At 45.9% G+C, this 14,359-nt stretch overlaps 1 protein-coding gene across 1 annotated transcript in view; it reads right to left on the reverse strand.

Annotated features, from left to right (window-relative positions):
- LOC104985441 (steryl-sulfatase-like) overlaps positions 1-14,359 on the reverse strand; it is a gene marked incomplete at its 5' end in the record, with an annotated part of 40,767 nt that overhangs the window by 14,380 nt on the left and 12,028 nt on the right. The window contains one exon of the mRNA XM_010835607.1: positions 13,255-13,414. Within this exon, the coding sequence (XP_010833909.1) occupies positions 13,255-13,414 (160 nt within the window). The remainder of the gene's footprint in view (positions 1-13,254; positions 13,415-14,359) is intronic.

Below are 14,359 nucleotides of genomic sequence, written 5' to 3' on the forward strand. Positions count from 1 at the left end.
ATACATAGTAGCATGGGGCCACTTAGACTGGATAGACTTCAATGAAAACAAAGTTCTAAGTCCCAACGAAGCGATTTGCAAATAATGATGATGATGATATCAAATGCCCTGAGGATGGAAATATACTTGGACACATTTACATACCACACACACATGTGGCAGGCATGTTTATGCTCTCAAAGGTAAACATATCTCTTCAGTGGTTATACCGAAAGGCACAAGTTTCCAGATGGCAAGGGATAACTGTAATACAACAAGTGATGAGCAAAATAAGACTGTTTGGAAGTTTGTCGTTTAGTCGCTAGGTCGTGTCCGACTCTTTGCGACCCCAGGGACTGCAGCCCACCAGGCTCCTCTGTCCATGGGATCTCCCAGGCAACAATACCAGAGTGGGTTTCCACTTGCTACTCCAGGGGATCTTCCCAACCCAGGTCTCAAACCTATGTCTCCTGCACTGGCTGGCAGATTCTTTACCACTGAGCCACGTGGGAAGTCCCTTTTGGAGGTTAAGTAAAGGAAAAAAAAAAAAAAGTCTAAACTTTTGTTTTGAGGGAAACATACATTAACACCCACTGGAGAAATTGAAGGCATTGACGCTCTGAGGCCACTGCCTCTGAGACCTGGGGCAGAAAGACACCGGCAAAGAGTGAGATTGTTGAATTTGAGGGTTTTCTTTCTCTGATTAAAAACACTCCCAAGACAAACATCATAATGCTAATGCTTATATGTGGAATCTAAAAAAAAAAAGGCGTAAATGAACTTACCTACAAAGCAGAAACAGAGTCACAAATGTAGAAAACAAATCTATAGCTACCAAAGAGGGGAAACGGGGGAGGGATCCATTGGAAGCCTAGTATTGACGATACACAGTACCATATACAAAAGTGAAAGAGAGTGAAAGTCTATCAGTTGTCTCTGGCTGTTTGCGACTGTATAGTCCGTGGAATTCCCGAGGCCAGAATACTGGAGTCGGTAGCCTTTCCCTTCTCCGGGGGCTCTTCCTGACCCAGGGATCGAACCCAGGTCTCCCACATTGCAGGTAGATTTTTTACCAGCTGAGCCACCAGTGAAGCCCAAGAACACTGGAATGATTAGCCTATCCCTTCTCCAGCGGATCTTCCCCACTCAGGAATCGAACCGGGGTCTCCTGCATTGCAGGTAGATTCTTAACCAACTGAGCTACCAGGAAAGCCATATATTAAACAGATACTAATAAGGACCTACGGTATAGCACAGGGGACTCTACTCAGTACCCTGTAATAATCTATATGGGAAAAGAATCTGAAAAAGAATACATAATACTGATGCCTCCGTGGTAATGAATCCGCCTGAAATGCAGGAGACATGGGAGACTCAGGTTCGATCCCTGGGTCCGAAGATCCCCTGGAGGAGGAAACAGCAACCCACTCCGACATTCCTGCCTTGGAAAATCCCATGGACAGAGGAGCCTGGCGGGCTGCAGTCCATGGGGTCGCAAAGAGTCGGACAGGACTGAAGCGACTGAGCACACAGCACATGTATAAACGAACCACTTTGCTGCACAGCAGAAAACTAACACCACACTGTAAATGAACTACACTCCAACTAAAGCTTAAAAAAAAAGAGAAAAACCCCAACACTCTATGTCCATCCTTTCCTACTATGAGAAACTGGAACTTAAAAAAAAATTATTTAATTTAATCGGAGGCTAATTACTTTACCATATTGTGGTGGATTTTGCCATACGTTGACATGAATCAGCCACAGGTGGACACGTGTCCATCATCCTAAGCCCCCCTCCCACCTCCCTCCCCATCTCATTCCTCAGCGTTGTCCCACAGCACCAGCTTTGAGTGCCCTGCTTCATGCATCGAAGTCATTGGGCATGGATGCCCAATCATGCATTGCCCTAGTCATCTATTTCACATATGGTAATATACATGTTTCAATGCTATTCTCTCAGATCATCCCACCCTCGCCTTCTCCCACTGAATCCAAAAGTCTGTTCTTTACATCTGTGTCTCTCTAGCTGCCTTGCATAGCGGGTCATCCTTACTTGCTCATATAATTCGGGTGAGCACTCTTGAGAGGCCCAATGTCCCTTAGGCTTTTCTCCTTTCTTCTTTTTTTGGTGGTGCCTTTTGGTGTCACTAAAACCCTCATAAAGTAATTACAGCCTTGCTGCTGAGTGCCTGTCTGGCACCCACCCTGCATGATCCGCCACGCTCTCTGCCAAAGTCCACAGAACTGAAAATACTCCATTACCGCTAAGTTAAAAATAAGAACAAAAGACAGAATTGGCTCGCTTTCAAAGCCTGCTTGCTATTTGCCACGAGAGGAACCGGGTAGACGGACAATTCTATCGAAAAGCAGTGTGTGCTCTGAATACCCTTTCTATGCTGAAATGGCAGGTGTTGTGAAATTTCCACAAAGACTCAGTCCTTAAGACCGAAAGCGAAAGTGGCTCAGTCGTGCCTGACTCTTTGCGACCCCGTGGACTGTATCCATGGGATTCTCCAGGCCAGAACCCTGGAGTGGGTGGCTGTTCCCTTCTCCAGGGGATCTTCCCAACCCAGGGATCAAACCCAGGTCTCCCGCGTTGCAGGCGGATTCTTTACCAGCTGAGCCATGGCGGAAGCCCATGCTTAAGACCACGAGATCCTAAAGAGGTGGAAATGAAGCAAGGGATGAGGAGAAAGGAGCAGAGAGGAAGACTGGAGCATGAAAAATTCTGGGCTAAGAATTTTGAGGTTGAGATGGACCCCAGCTCCCTCTATCACGTTTTCATCCACGTGGAGGTAAGGCCTTTCCAAGAAGGTTCAAGACTGGCAACGGATCTCCTTTTCCCCCAATCAATCTCTCTTTTTCATTTTTCATTACCTCGCTTTTTCATTTTATTCTCTTACAAAAAATTTTTTATTTTTATATTGCAGTATAGTCAGTGAACAATGCTGTGATAGTTTGCAGGTGAATACTGAGGGCACTCAGCCACACGTGTACATGTATCCCTTCTCCCCCAAACTCCCCTCCCATCCATGCCACCACGTGACATCGAGCAGAGGTCCCTGTGCTGTCCAGCAGGTCCTTGCTGGTTCTCCATGTTAAATACAGCAGTGTGTCCATGTCCATCCCAGACTCCCTAACTGTCCCTTCCCTCAGGCAACCATAAGCTATGTCTGTGAATCTGTTTCCGTTTTGTTAAAGAAATTCATTTGTGTCATTTCTTTCTATAATACATTCCACATATAAGGCATGCCATGCGATATTTCTCCTTCTCTGTCTGACTTGGCTCACTCAGTATGAGCATCTCTAGGTTCCACCCGTGTGGACCTAGAGATAATAATAAATAATAAATGGCATTATTCTACCTCTGTTTCTGGAAGCTTTGTTTCATCATATGCCCACAAAACTCAGCACTTAACAACACAGGAATTAGAACCATTTTCTTAAGATCGGTATCTCATGACTAAACTGGGCCTTGATCCTACAAAGGGGGACTTAATGATAAAAGAAATCTCCAAGTCTCAGAAACTTCCTTTCTTACTTCCAAGCAAAAGATTTAAGTCTTTTTCTTTTTTTTAAGGAGAGAAGCAATGTCTGTTTTGCAACCTTCTTTTTCCTTGCAATGCAGAGAGAGGTCTCATTTTTAATATTTTTTTATATCCTGCATCTAACGTGCTCTTTCCTGGAAGCAGTAATAAATCACACGGTGATGGAAACCACCGCTGAACAGTGCTGCAGAAATATGGCTTGTCAAAAAAAGGCTCATTTCTGCCATGAAAAATGGAAAGTGATTCTACTGAGCTAAACTTTTAAACAGTGTCTGAGCTATCAAAACAGTTGAGATGGCTGGAATGGAAATGTTCCTACAACATCACATTTTGTGGCAGAGTGGCCCGTACACTCTCAAAATCACACACAGCATCGCAACTCTATTCAGTTCAGTTCAGTCCCTCAGTCATCTGACTCTTTGTGACCTCATGGACTGCAGCACACCAGGCCTCACTGTCCATCAGCAACTCCCAGAGTTTACCCAAACTCAGGTCCATTGAATCGGTGAGGCCATCCAACCATCTCATCCTCTGTCATCCCCTTCTCTTCCTGCCTTTAATCTTTCCCAGCATCAGGGGGTCTTTTAAAATGAGTCAGTTCGTCACATCAGGTGGCCAAAGTATTGGAATCAGCTTCAGCATCAGTCCTTCCAATGAATATGCAGGATTGATTTCCTTTAGGATGGACTGGTTGGATCTCCTTGCAGTCCAAGAGTCTTCTCCAACACCACAGTTCAAAAGCATCAATTGGCGTAAGGCTTTAGTGTAGTCAATAAAGCAGAAATAGATGTTTTTCTGGAACTCTCTTGCTTTTATGGGGATCCAACAGATGTTGGCAATTTGATTTCTGGTTCCTCTGCCTTTTCTAAATCCAGCTTGAACATTTGGAAGTTCATGGTTCACATACTATTGAAGTCTCGCTTGGAGAATTTGAGCATCACTTCACTAGCGTGTGAGATGAGTGCAATTGTGCGGTAGTTTGAGCGTTCTTTGGCATTGTCTTTCTTTGGGATTGGAATGAAACTGACCTTTTCCAGTCCTGTGACCACTGCTGAGTTTTCCAAATTTGCTCGTATACTGAGTGCAGCACTTTCACAGCGTCATCTTTCAGGATTTGAAATAGCTCAACTGGAATTCCATCATCTCCACTAGCCTTGTTCATAGTGATGCTTCCTAAGGCCCATTTGACTTCACATTCCAGAATGTCTGGCTCTAGATGAGTGATCACACCATTGTGGTTATCTGGGTCATGAAGATTTTTTTTATATAGTTCTTCTGTGTATTGTTACCACCTCTTCTTAATATCTTCTGTTTCTGTTAGGTCCATACCATTTCTGTCCTTTATTGAGCCCATTTTTGCATGAAATGTTCCCTTGGTATCTCTAATTTTCTTGAAGAGATCTCTAGTCTTTCCCATCTGTTGTTTTCCTCTATTTTTTTTTCTTCATTGATCATTGAAGAAGGCTTTCTTATCTCTTCTTGCTATTCTTTGGAACTCTGCATTCAGATGGATATATCTCTTCTTTTCTCCTTTGCCTTTAGCTTCTCTTCTTTTCTCAGTTATTTTTGTAAGGCGTCATCAGACTACCACTTTGTCTTTTTTGCATTTCCTTTTCTGGGGGATGGTCTTGATCCCCGCCTCCTGTACAATGTCACGAACGCCCGTCCATAGTTCTCTACAGGAATGGTCTGATTGGACTTCTCTGTCAACGAACTCAAGCTTTCATAGCATGTTTGCAGGACAGGCGTGGCTACAAACTTGGATGTGTTCTTTCCTGGCATCTCTTCACTTTTATGAAAAATGTGCTCATCTGAGATTGTGTCCCGGGTGGCTCAGACGGTAAAGCATCTGCCTACAATGCGGGAGACCCGGGTTTGATCCCTGGGTCAGGAAGATCCCCTGGAGAAGGAAATGGCAACCCACTCCAGGACTCTTGCCTGGAAAATTCCACGAAGGAGCATGGTAGCCTAGAGTCCATGGGGTCGCAAAGAGTCAGACACAACTGAGCGATTTCACCTTCACTTTCACTAACTTGGAAAGTGAGTTGGTTCTCCCCCTGGGGTCCTGACCCCTGACAACCACGAGGATATTAACAGTTTAATATCAAGGAGTGTCACGGCCAAGTTTCAGGTCCAATTCAATAGCTTGGGGGGACTGTCTCTTTCTTTAACATTAAATTGATTAATTTTGGGGTGCTGTGCCCGGTCTTCCTTGCTGCACGGGTTTTCCTGAGTTGGGGGCTCCTCTCTAGCTACAGTACGGGGGCTTCTCATCACGGGGGCTTCTCTTGCCGTGGAGCACGGTATCTAGGGCCTGGACGCTTCCACAGTGGTCGTGCTCAGGCTGAGTTGCTCTGTGCCAGGCAGGATCTTCCCAAACCAGAGACTGAACCCATGTCCCCTGCATTTGCAGACAGATTCTTTTTTTAAAAAAAAATATATATCTGTTTTAACTGGAGGATATTTACTTTGCAATATTGTAATGTACAATATTGTCACCTTACAATATTGTGATGGTTTTCCCCATACATCCACATGAATCAGCCACAGGCACACAGGCGTCACCCCCATCCTGAACGACCCCCCAACCACCTACCTCCCCACCATATTCCTCCAGGTTGTCCCAGGGCACCAGCTTTGAGTGCCCTGCTTCATGCATGAACTTGCACTGATGATCTGTTTCACATATAGTAATACACATGTTTCAATGCTGGTCTCTCAAATCATGCCACCCTCGCCTTCTCCCATGGAGTCTAGAAGTCTGTTCTTTACATCTGTGTCTCTTTTGCTGCTCTGTACACAGGATCATTGGTACCATCTATCTGGACTCCATATTGTACGTTAATAGACGGTATTTGTCTTTCTTTTTCTGACTCACTTCACTCTGTGTCATAGGCTCCAGGTTCATCCACCTCATTAGAATGGACTCAAATGTACCCTTTTCCATAGTTGAGTAATATTCCATCATGTATACCTACCGCAACTTCCTTATCCGTTCATCTGCCTATGGACACCTAGGTTGGCAGATGGAGTCTTCACTACAGAGCCACCAGGGAAGCCCGGGTGACTTTCATGTAACTGAAAAGGGTAAGTTTGGGGAAATTTTCAGGGGGACAGTGATGTCATTCCCCATGAATGCTCCATCTCTCTCTGCTCTGAAACCAGGGAATCATCTACCTGGGGATGTTCCCATGACCTGCCTTTGCATGGTTCAGCCTGAGAAGGATTTGGTTATCCTAACAGAAGGGGAAGCCTTGGGGGACTGACAAAGAGGTTAACTTGGGGGCACACTATGAGTTACCTGTTGCCAGATTGCAAACAAAGTGATTCTTTTTTTTCAGTGTAGAATAGGAAAGGAAACATTTGTAGGAGAAAGCACATAGATCTTTGACGAACTAAAGCAACTCCCAAGTGCCCAGAAAGTCACTTGCATCATGAAAGCAACGTCTCTGCTTGTAAACATTTGACACTCTGATATATATGAACAGAAAGCAAGCTCATTCACAAGGAGTTCCATGCACATGAAGAGCTGCAACTCTTATTCTGCAAAACGGAGCTGAACTAGGTACAGCTCATTGAACTGTTTCATTTGCAGGGCTCAAGGAGATCCAAGCAGTCCGTTCTAAAGGAGATCAGTCCTGGGTGTTCTTTGGAAGGACTGATGCTGAAGCTGAAACTCCAGTACTTTGGCCACCTGATGCAAAGAGTTGACTCATTGGAAAAGACTCTGATGTTGGGAGGGATTGGGGGCAGGAGGAGAAGGGGATGACAGAGGATGAGATGGCTGGATGGCATCACCGACTCAATGGACATGAGTTTGAGTGAACTCCGGGGGTTGGTGATGACAGGGAGGCCTGGCGTGCTGCAATTCATGGGGTCGCAAAGAGTCACACACGACTGAGCGACTGAACTGAACTGAACTGAACTGATGGAAGAAGTCTTGTGTGGTCACCCAGATACATATCAGCAAAAAAAAAATTTTTTTTAATCTTGTTTTGCTGTTGCTGGTGGCCATAACTCATGGCTGGCAGGATCTCAGTTGCCTTATCAGGGACTGAGCCTGGGTCATGGCAGTGAAAACCGGGAGTCCTAACCACCAAGCCATCAGGGTCCTCCCCAACATCAGCCCAACTTACTGGGAGAACTAAGTCACTCCCCCTGCCTTCATGACACATAAGTGATGTCAAACATTTGGATTTCTTTCCCAAATTTGAAAAAAAAAAAAAAAAGAAATAGAATTCTAATTACGGAATGTGTGTGTCTGTGTTAGTCACTCAGTCGTGTTCAACTCTGTAACCCCATGGACTGTAGCCTGCCAGGCTCCTCTGTTCGTGGGATTCTCCAGGCAAGAACACTGGAGTGAGTTGTCATTTCCTTCTTCAGGGCATCTTCCCGACCCAGGGATTGAACTTGGGTCTCCTGCACTGTAGGGAAGAGGAGACCTAAATATTTCACGACTACAGAGTGACTCTGGAGAACTGTGAACCTGTCCTTCCGTCCTAGCACTGTGATCTGCGGCCAGAATTGAGGTGTCTTGCAAAGGTGCAGCCACCTATGGCATGCTGAACTCTGTATTACCACAAGGAAAGAACATACGCTCACGATGATAATATTCTGTGTGCTTGCAAAGATGAGGCCAACAGAAAGGTTTTCACTTTATTGCTTTGCTATATTTAGGTAGTATATTTCTGTGGCTTATGCGTGTTTTCTTTTTTGGAAATTTTTATTGGAGTCTAGTTGTTTTACAGTGTGGTGTACACCACAGCAAAGGGAATCAGCTACATGTATGAAAAAGTGAAACTTAGTCACTCATTCGTCTCTGACTCTTTACGGCCCCCCAGGGACTGTAGCCCACCAGGCTCCTCTGTCCATGGGATTCTCCAGGCAAGAATACTGGAGTGGGTTGCCATTTCCTTCGCCAGGGGATCTTCCCGACCCAGGGATCAAACCTGGGTCTCCTGAATTTCAGGCAGCCGCTAGGGAAGCCTAGCTTTATGTACATCCCCTCTTTTTTGGATTTCCTTCCCACTTAGGTCAGCAAAGAGCATCGAGTAGAGATCCCTGCAGTATACAGTGGGGCTCCATTAGTTACCCATTTTATACATGGCATCAATAGTGTAGGGGTTGCCCAGGTGGTTCAGTGGTAAGGCATCCACCTGCCAATGCCGGTTGATCCCTGAATCAGGAAGATCCCCTGGAGGAGGAAGTGGCAACCCACTCCAGTATTCTTGCCTGGAGCCTCCCATGGACAGAGGAGCCTCCCATGGACAGAGGAGCCTGGTGGGCTACACGACTGAGCAACTGAATACACAGGCATGGATAAATAGAATATTATCCAGCTGTCATTACTGAAAAGTTGCAATAAGGTTTTCCTTATAACGACATTTTCCATGAAAGGGCAATAATACGCCTCTGAGCAGAATTCTCAACCTCAGCATTACTGACATATTGGGTTGCATCGCTCCTTCTCATGGGTGGGGAGGGGGGACTATCTCCCGGGGTCGTCCCCCAAACTGTGGGCTGTTGAGGGGCATCTCTGGCCTCCACCCATGAGATCCCAGCAGCATCGTGAGTCCCGACAGTCAAAAATGTCTCCAGACATTGCTAAACCACCCCTGGGAGGAACAGTCACCCCAGGTGAAAACTATCCCTTTAGATGATCAAAGTCACCAGGGCAGACACACGAGGGTATTTTCCGGACCTGGTTGCTAACATTATCTAAATAGAACACTGAGAACTCATTTTATTCCCATGAGTGACATGGAAGCAGATTTTTTGTTTTCTTTGCGGCCTCTAGCATGACAATGACATCTAAGAGGGACCTCCACTCAGACACAGTATCACTGGGTTGAGTAAGACCATCAGCGATGGTGCATAGGAAGAACCTTCAATATTCAGAAAGGGCTCTACTGAAGATACCTGTTCACACAGAAAAGACTTGGGTCTGATTACCAGAGGTGGGGGCTGGCTTCCTCCATCAATGGACACATGTGAGAAAACCAGGTTGACCTGCATCACCCTCAGGCTGGGGTGGGAAGGAGGTGCCTGCAGTGAGATTTCCCTTTAAGAATCTCCCTCTTTGCCTCTGAACTTCTGCCTTCCCTGGCCTCTTCCCAGTGAGATGGAAAACCATTTAAAGATGCTCTGAGAGCCCGAGGAACGTCCCTGGTGGTAAAATGGTTAAGAATCCACCTTGCAATGCAGGGGATACAGGTTCGATCCCCAGTTGGAAAACTAAGATCCCATATGCCTTTGAGCAAATAAGCCTGCATGCCACAATTAGAATTTGCAGGTCACAATTGGAGAGTCTGCATGCTGCACCAGAAGATTCCAGAAGACACAGTGGAGATCCTGAGGGCCCCAACTACAACCCAATGTGGCCAAAAAAAAAAAAAACCACTATGAGAGAAAAGAGCAGTGATGATATGATATCCTGAGCCAAGAATTGATGCTTTTGAACTGTGGTGCCAGAGAAGACTTGAGAGTCCCTTGAACTGCAAGGAGATCCAACCAGTCCATCCTAAAGGAAATCAATCCTGAATATTCACTGGAAGGACTGATGCTGAAGCTGAAACGCCAATCATTTGGCCACATGATGGGAAGAGCTGACTCACCAGAAAAGACTCTGATGCTGGGAAAGATTGAAGGAAGGAGGAGAAGGGGAAGACAGAGGATGAGATGGTTGGATGGCATCACTGACTCGATGGACATGAGTTTGAGTAAACTCCAGGAGTTGGTGATGGACAGGGAAGCCTGGCGTGCTGCAGTCCATGTGGTCGCAGAGTCAGACAGGACTTAGCGGCTGAACAATAACACCAATCTGAACTGTCTGTGTGCACTCTTCCCAATACTATTCACATTTATACCAAGGGAAAGAACCAGGGCTAAAGAGCAGATAAAAGAAGCAGGGAGACTTCTGATTGTCTACAAGAAAAAACGTTTGGGACTTTCCTGGTGGTACAGTGGTTAAGACTCCACGCTTCCACTGCAGGGGGCCACAGGTTCCATCCCTGGTTGGGGAACTAAAAATCCCTCACGCTGCATAGAGTGAAGAAATACATAAAATAAAATCTCTTAAAAAAAAAAGAAGAGACTTTTGATGAGTTCCCATTGCCGAGTTTTCCATCATTAGAGGAAAGGCAGATTAGTGTGACTGGAGGGTAAGATCTTCGAAGCCCCCCTTCAGCCTTCAAAGTGATGCCCCTCTAACCCCCGACGGAGACTGAATGCGGGAGTTGCAATAACTCTTTTTCCCTATGGTGGGTGAAGCACAAGAGACAAGTATTCACGCCTCTCCACTCTGCACTTGCCAGCCTCTGATGCTTTCCGTCTTCACATCAACCCATTCAAAGGCATACAAGGCTGAACCCATCTGCAGGAGAAGAAACCAAGGCCCAGGAAGTTCGGGGCTTTGGCAGCTGTTAAAACAGCCAAGATGCGAAGCCCTGCATGCAGTTCGGCTCCAGGATCTCTGTTCTTCTCCGGAGCACCAGCTGCTCTCCAGGTGTGGTTCAGAGACCCGCAGGGATTCCCTGAGATCTATCAGGAGGTCTATGAGCTGAAACGATCTCCATGGTGATTCAAAACACTCTTTGATCTCTCGCATCACCTGTCCTTCACAAGTTCATTGCTCGGGCCTCTCCCCAGCTGCTCCTTCATCCCTCTGCCAGCCGACTCAAGGCTTGCTTGGGCGCTCTTGCATTTAAAGACTCTGATTTGAAGATCTGATCGCTAATATGGCAAACACAGATGGATCCCACCCACAGAAGCAAAACACCTTTGGATTCCTCGATCAGTGAAGTGTTTGTGAGGGTCTTGAGACCGGAACTCCATGAAAACAATTAATCAGCATGTCTCACTTAGAACTCTGCAGATGGGTCATAACACATAAGAAGGGCTACACTCTACAATTTCACCTTTCTCATTTGTGTGGGTATGTGTGTGTGTGTGTGGTGTGTGGGCACACTTCTGGCAGAAGGTATACCCAATGTAGAAATTTGGGAAAAAAAGGTAACAGTGAACCAAGCTTGCACACGAAGGAGCTGAGCAAACCTCCACCTGGACTGAGCTCTGGCAGAGCTGTTGTTTTTCTCCCTGTTTTCCAGTCTCTGCTGGGTTCCTGCGGCAGCTGAATTTAAACCAGATTTGTGGCCCGTGTGCCTCCATCGCCTGCCACCTGACTAAGGAAAACAATTAATCAGCACGCCTCACTCAGAACTCTTTGGATGGGTCATAACACTTAAGGAGAAACTGTTGGCAATGTCATCGGAAGTTGTATTTAAATGCAAGAGAAAGAAGTTTCATTTAGAACCTGCTAGATGAAGACATGCTGGGGCAACAGGCCTGATGGAGGAGCCAGCTGTCTTTCTCGGTGCTCCTGCAGCAAAGAGCTGCTGGGTGGGGTTGGGAGGAGGTGTTTGTGATGAGAGGAGGGGGGTTACTCTGTTCAGCTGCCCTGCTGCAAGCCGATGAGACAGAGAGAGACAGAGGGAGAGAAAATCCACCAAATGCTAAAAGAGGGAGGCTCAGCTAAAGACTGCAATCCCATTCCTGGGCATGTACCATACAGTCCATGGAATTCTCCAGGCCAGAATACCAGAGTGGGTAGCTGTTCCCTTCTCCAGGGCAATCTTCCTAACTCAGGGATTGAACCCAGGTCTCCTGCGTTGCAGGCGGATTCTTTACCAGCTGAGCCACCAGGGAAGCCCATCGCAATTGTAAAAGACACATGTACTCCAGTGTTCACTGCAGCATTATTTACAATAGCCAGGACATGGAAGCAACCCAGCTGTCCATCAACAGGTGAATGGATAAAGAAGTGGGACATGTATACGATGGAATATTACTCAGCCACGAAAAAGAACAAAATTGGATCTTTCCTAGAGACGTGGATGGACCCAGAGACCAGAAGAAATTAAGTCAGCTGATACGAATACCAGATATTGATGCATATACAGAATCCAGAAAAATGGTAGAGATGAACCCATTTGCAGGGAAGGGATATAGACGACGATGTAGAAAATAGACTTTGGACACAGAAGGGGGAGGAGATGATGAGATGACTCAAGAGAGCAGTGCTAACATATGTACACGACCATGTGTAAAACAGACAGCAAGTGGGAAGCTGGTCTACAGCACCGGGAGCTCAGCTCAGGGCTCTTTGATGACCTAGAGGGGAGGGATAGGGGGTGGGAGGGAAGCTCAAGAGGGAGGGGGTATATGTCCCCTTATACCCGATTCACACTGTGGTACCGCGGAAACCAACACAACATCATAAAGCAATTATTCCCCTATTAAAAAAATGCAGATCCAACACGATAGGGAAATACATTTTGAACTAAAGAACACAACACAAAACAAAGAAATGGAGCATCCATCCCCGTCAGGCCTCGGACTTTGTTTTCCCTGGGATTAGCGGATGGACAGAGCCCTGCTTGCCCACCAGAGCCATCAGGAAAGCCCAAGACGACTGGAGTGGGTAGCCTATCCCCTTCTCCAGGGGATCTTCCCGACCCAGGAATCAAACCGGGGTCTCCTGCATTGCAGGCAGATTCTTTACCAACTGAGCCATCAGGGAAGCCCCTTAACCCACCAGTTATCTTCCAGAACTGCCCATGGATGACCAATCCAGTTGCAGGCAGCCTGCCACGGAGCAGGTGAACCAGAGCTCCCTTGCCTGCACAACCTGAGTGACAGCATCCCAGGGAGCTGGGAGTCACGGTACCTGTCTTGCGGCAGAGGAGACCCCGCGAGTTTGGCCACCGTGGGAAAGATGTCCATGTTGCTGGTGGGCTCATCAATCTCCAGGCCGGCCTGGATCACTCCCGGCCACCGGACGATGCCGGGAACCCGGATGCCTCCTTCCCAGTTGTTGGCTTTTCCCCCTGGAACGCAGAAGGAGAGGTGTCAAGGAGATGTGTCTTTCCAGCACTCGCCAGCAGTACCCTCTTCAACAGTCGACCTGGGGCGGCCAGTCTGCAAGAACTAAGTGCTTTGACGACAGGGATGGGATGAGAATCTCCTAGTACCTGCGGCTTCCCTGGGGCTCGAGTGGGAGAGAACCTGCCTCCCAAAGCAGGAGACACGGGTTCCATCGCTGTTCTGGGAAGATCCCACATGCCTCAGAGTAACTAAGGCTGTGAGCCACAAGTATTGAGCCTGTGCATAAAGCTCGGGGGCAGGAATGACTGAGGCCACGAGCTGCAGCTACTGATGTCGGAGTGTCCTAGAGCCCGTGCTGCATGACGGGAGAAGCCACCGCAACGAAAAGTGTGAGCACGGCCACGAGAGAGCAGCCCGCAGTCTGCACAGCCAGAGAAACGCCCGGGTACCCATGAAGACCCAGCACAGCCAAAAATAAAGGGAATCATTAAAAAATGCATCATGCCTGTTGCGATGAAAAATACATACAATATATAGAGTTATATATGATGATAACAATGTGCAATACATATAATATATAGTTGTATACTGGAAACATATAAAGTTATCTATAAGTATAATATATAAATTACATGTTCGATATATATTTATATATAAATTATAAAACATATAGTTATATATAATTATAATATAGTTATATATATATTTATAATATAGTTATATATATAACATATAAAGCCATATATATTTATAATATATAACATTATATACAATTTATATGTAAATTATAAAGTATAAAAAGTTACCTATAATTATAATATATAAATTATGTATTTAATATATTCATATATATAAATTATAGCATATATAGTTATATAATAATATAGTTTTATATATAAAAATAGTCATATATAATTATAATATATAACATTATATACAATTTATAT

This window comes from Bison bison, unplaced genomic scaffold (genome assembly GCF_000754665.1).
Source record: "Bison bison bison isolate TAMUID 2011002044 unplaced genomic scaffold, Bison_UMD1.0 scf7180017864047, whole genome shotgun sequence".
Taxonomy (NCBI): domain Eukaryota; kingdom Metazoa; phylum Chordata; class Mammalia; order Artiodactyla; family Bovidae; genus Bison; species Bison bison.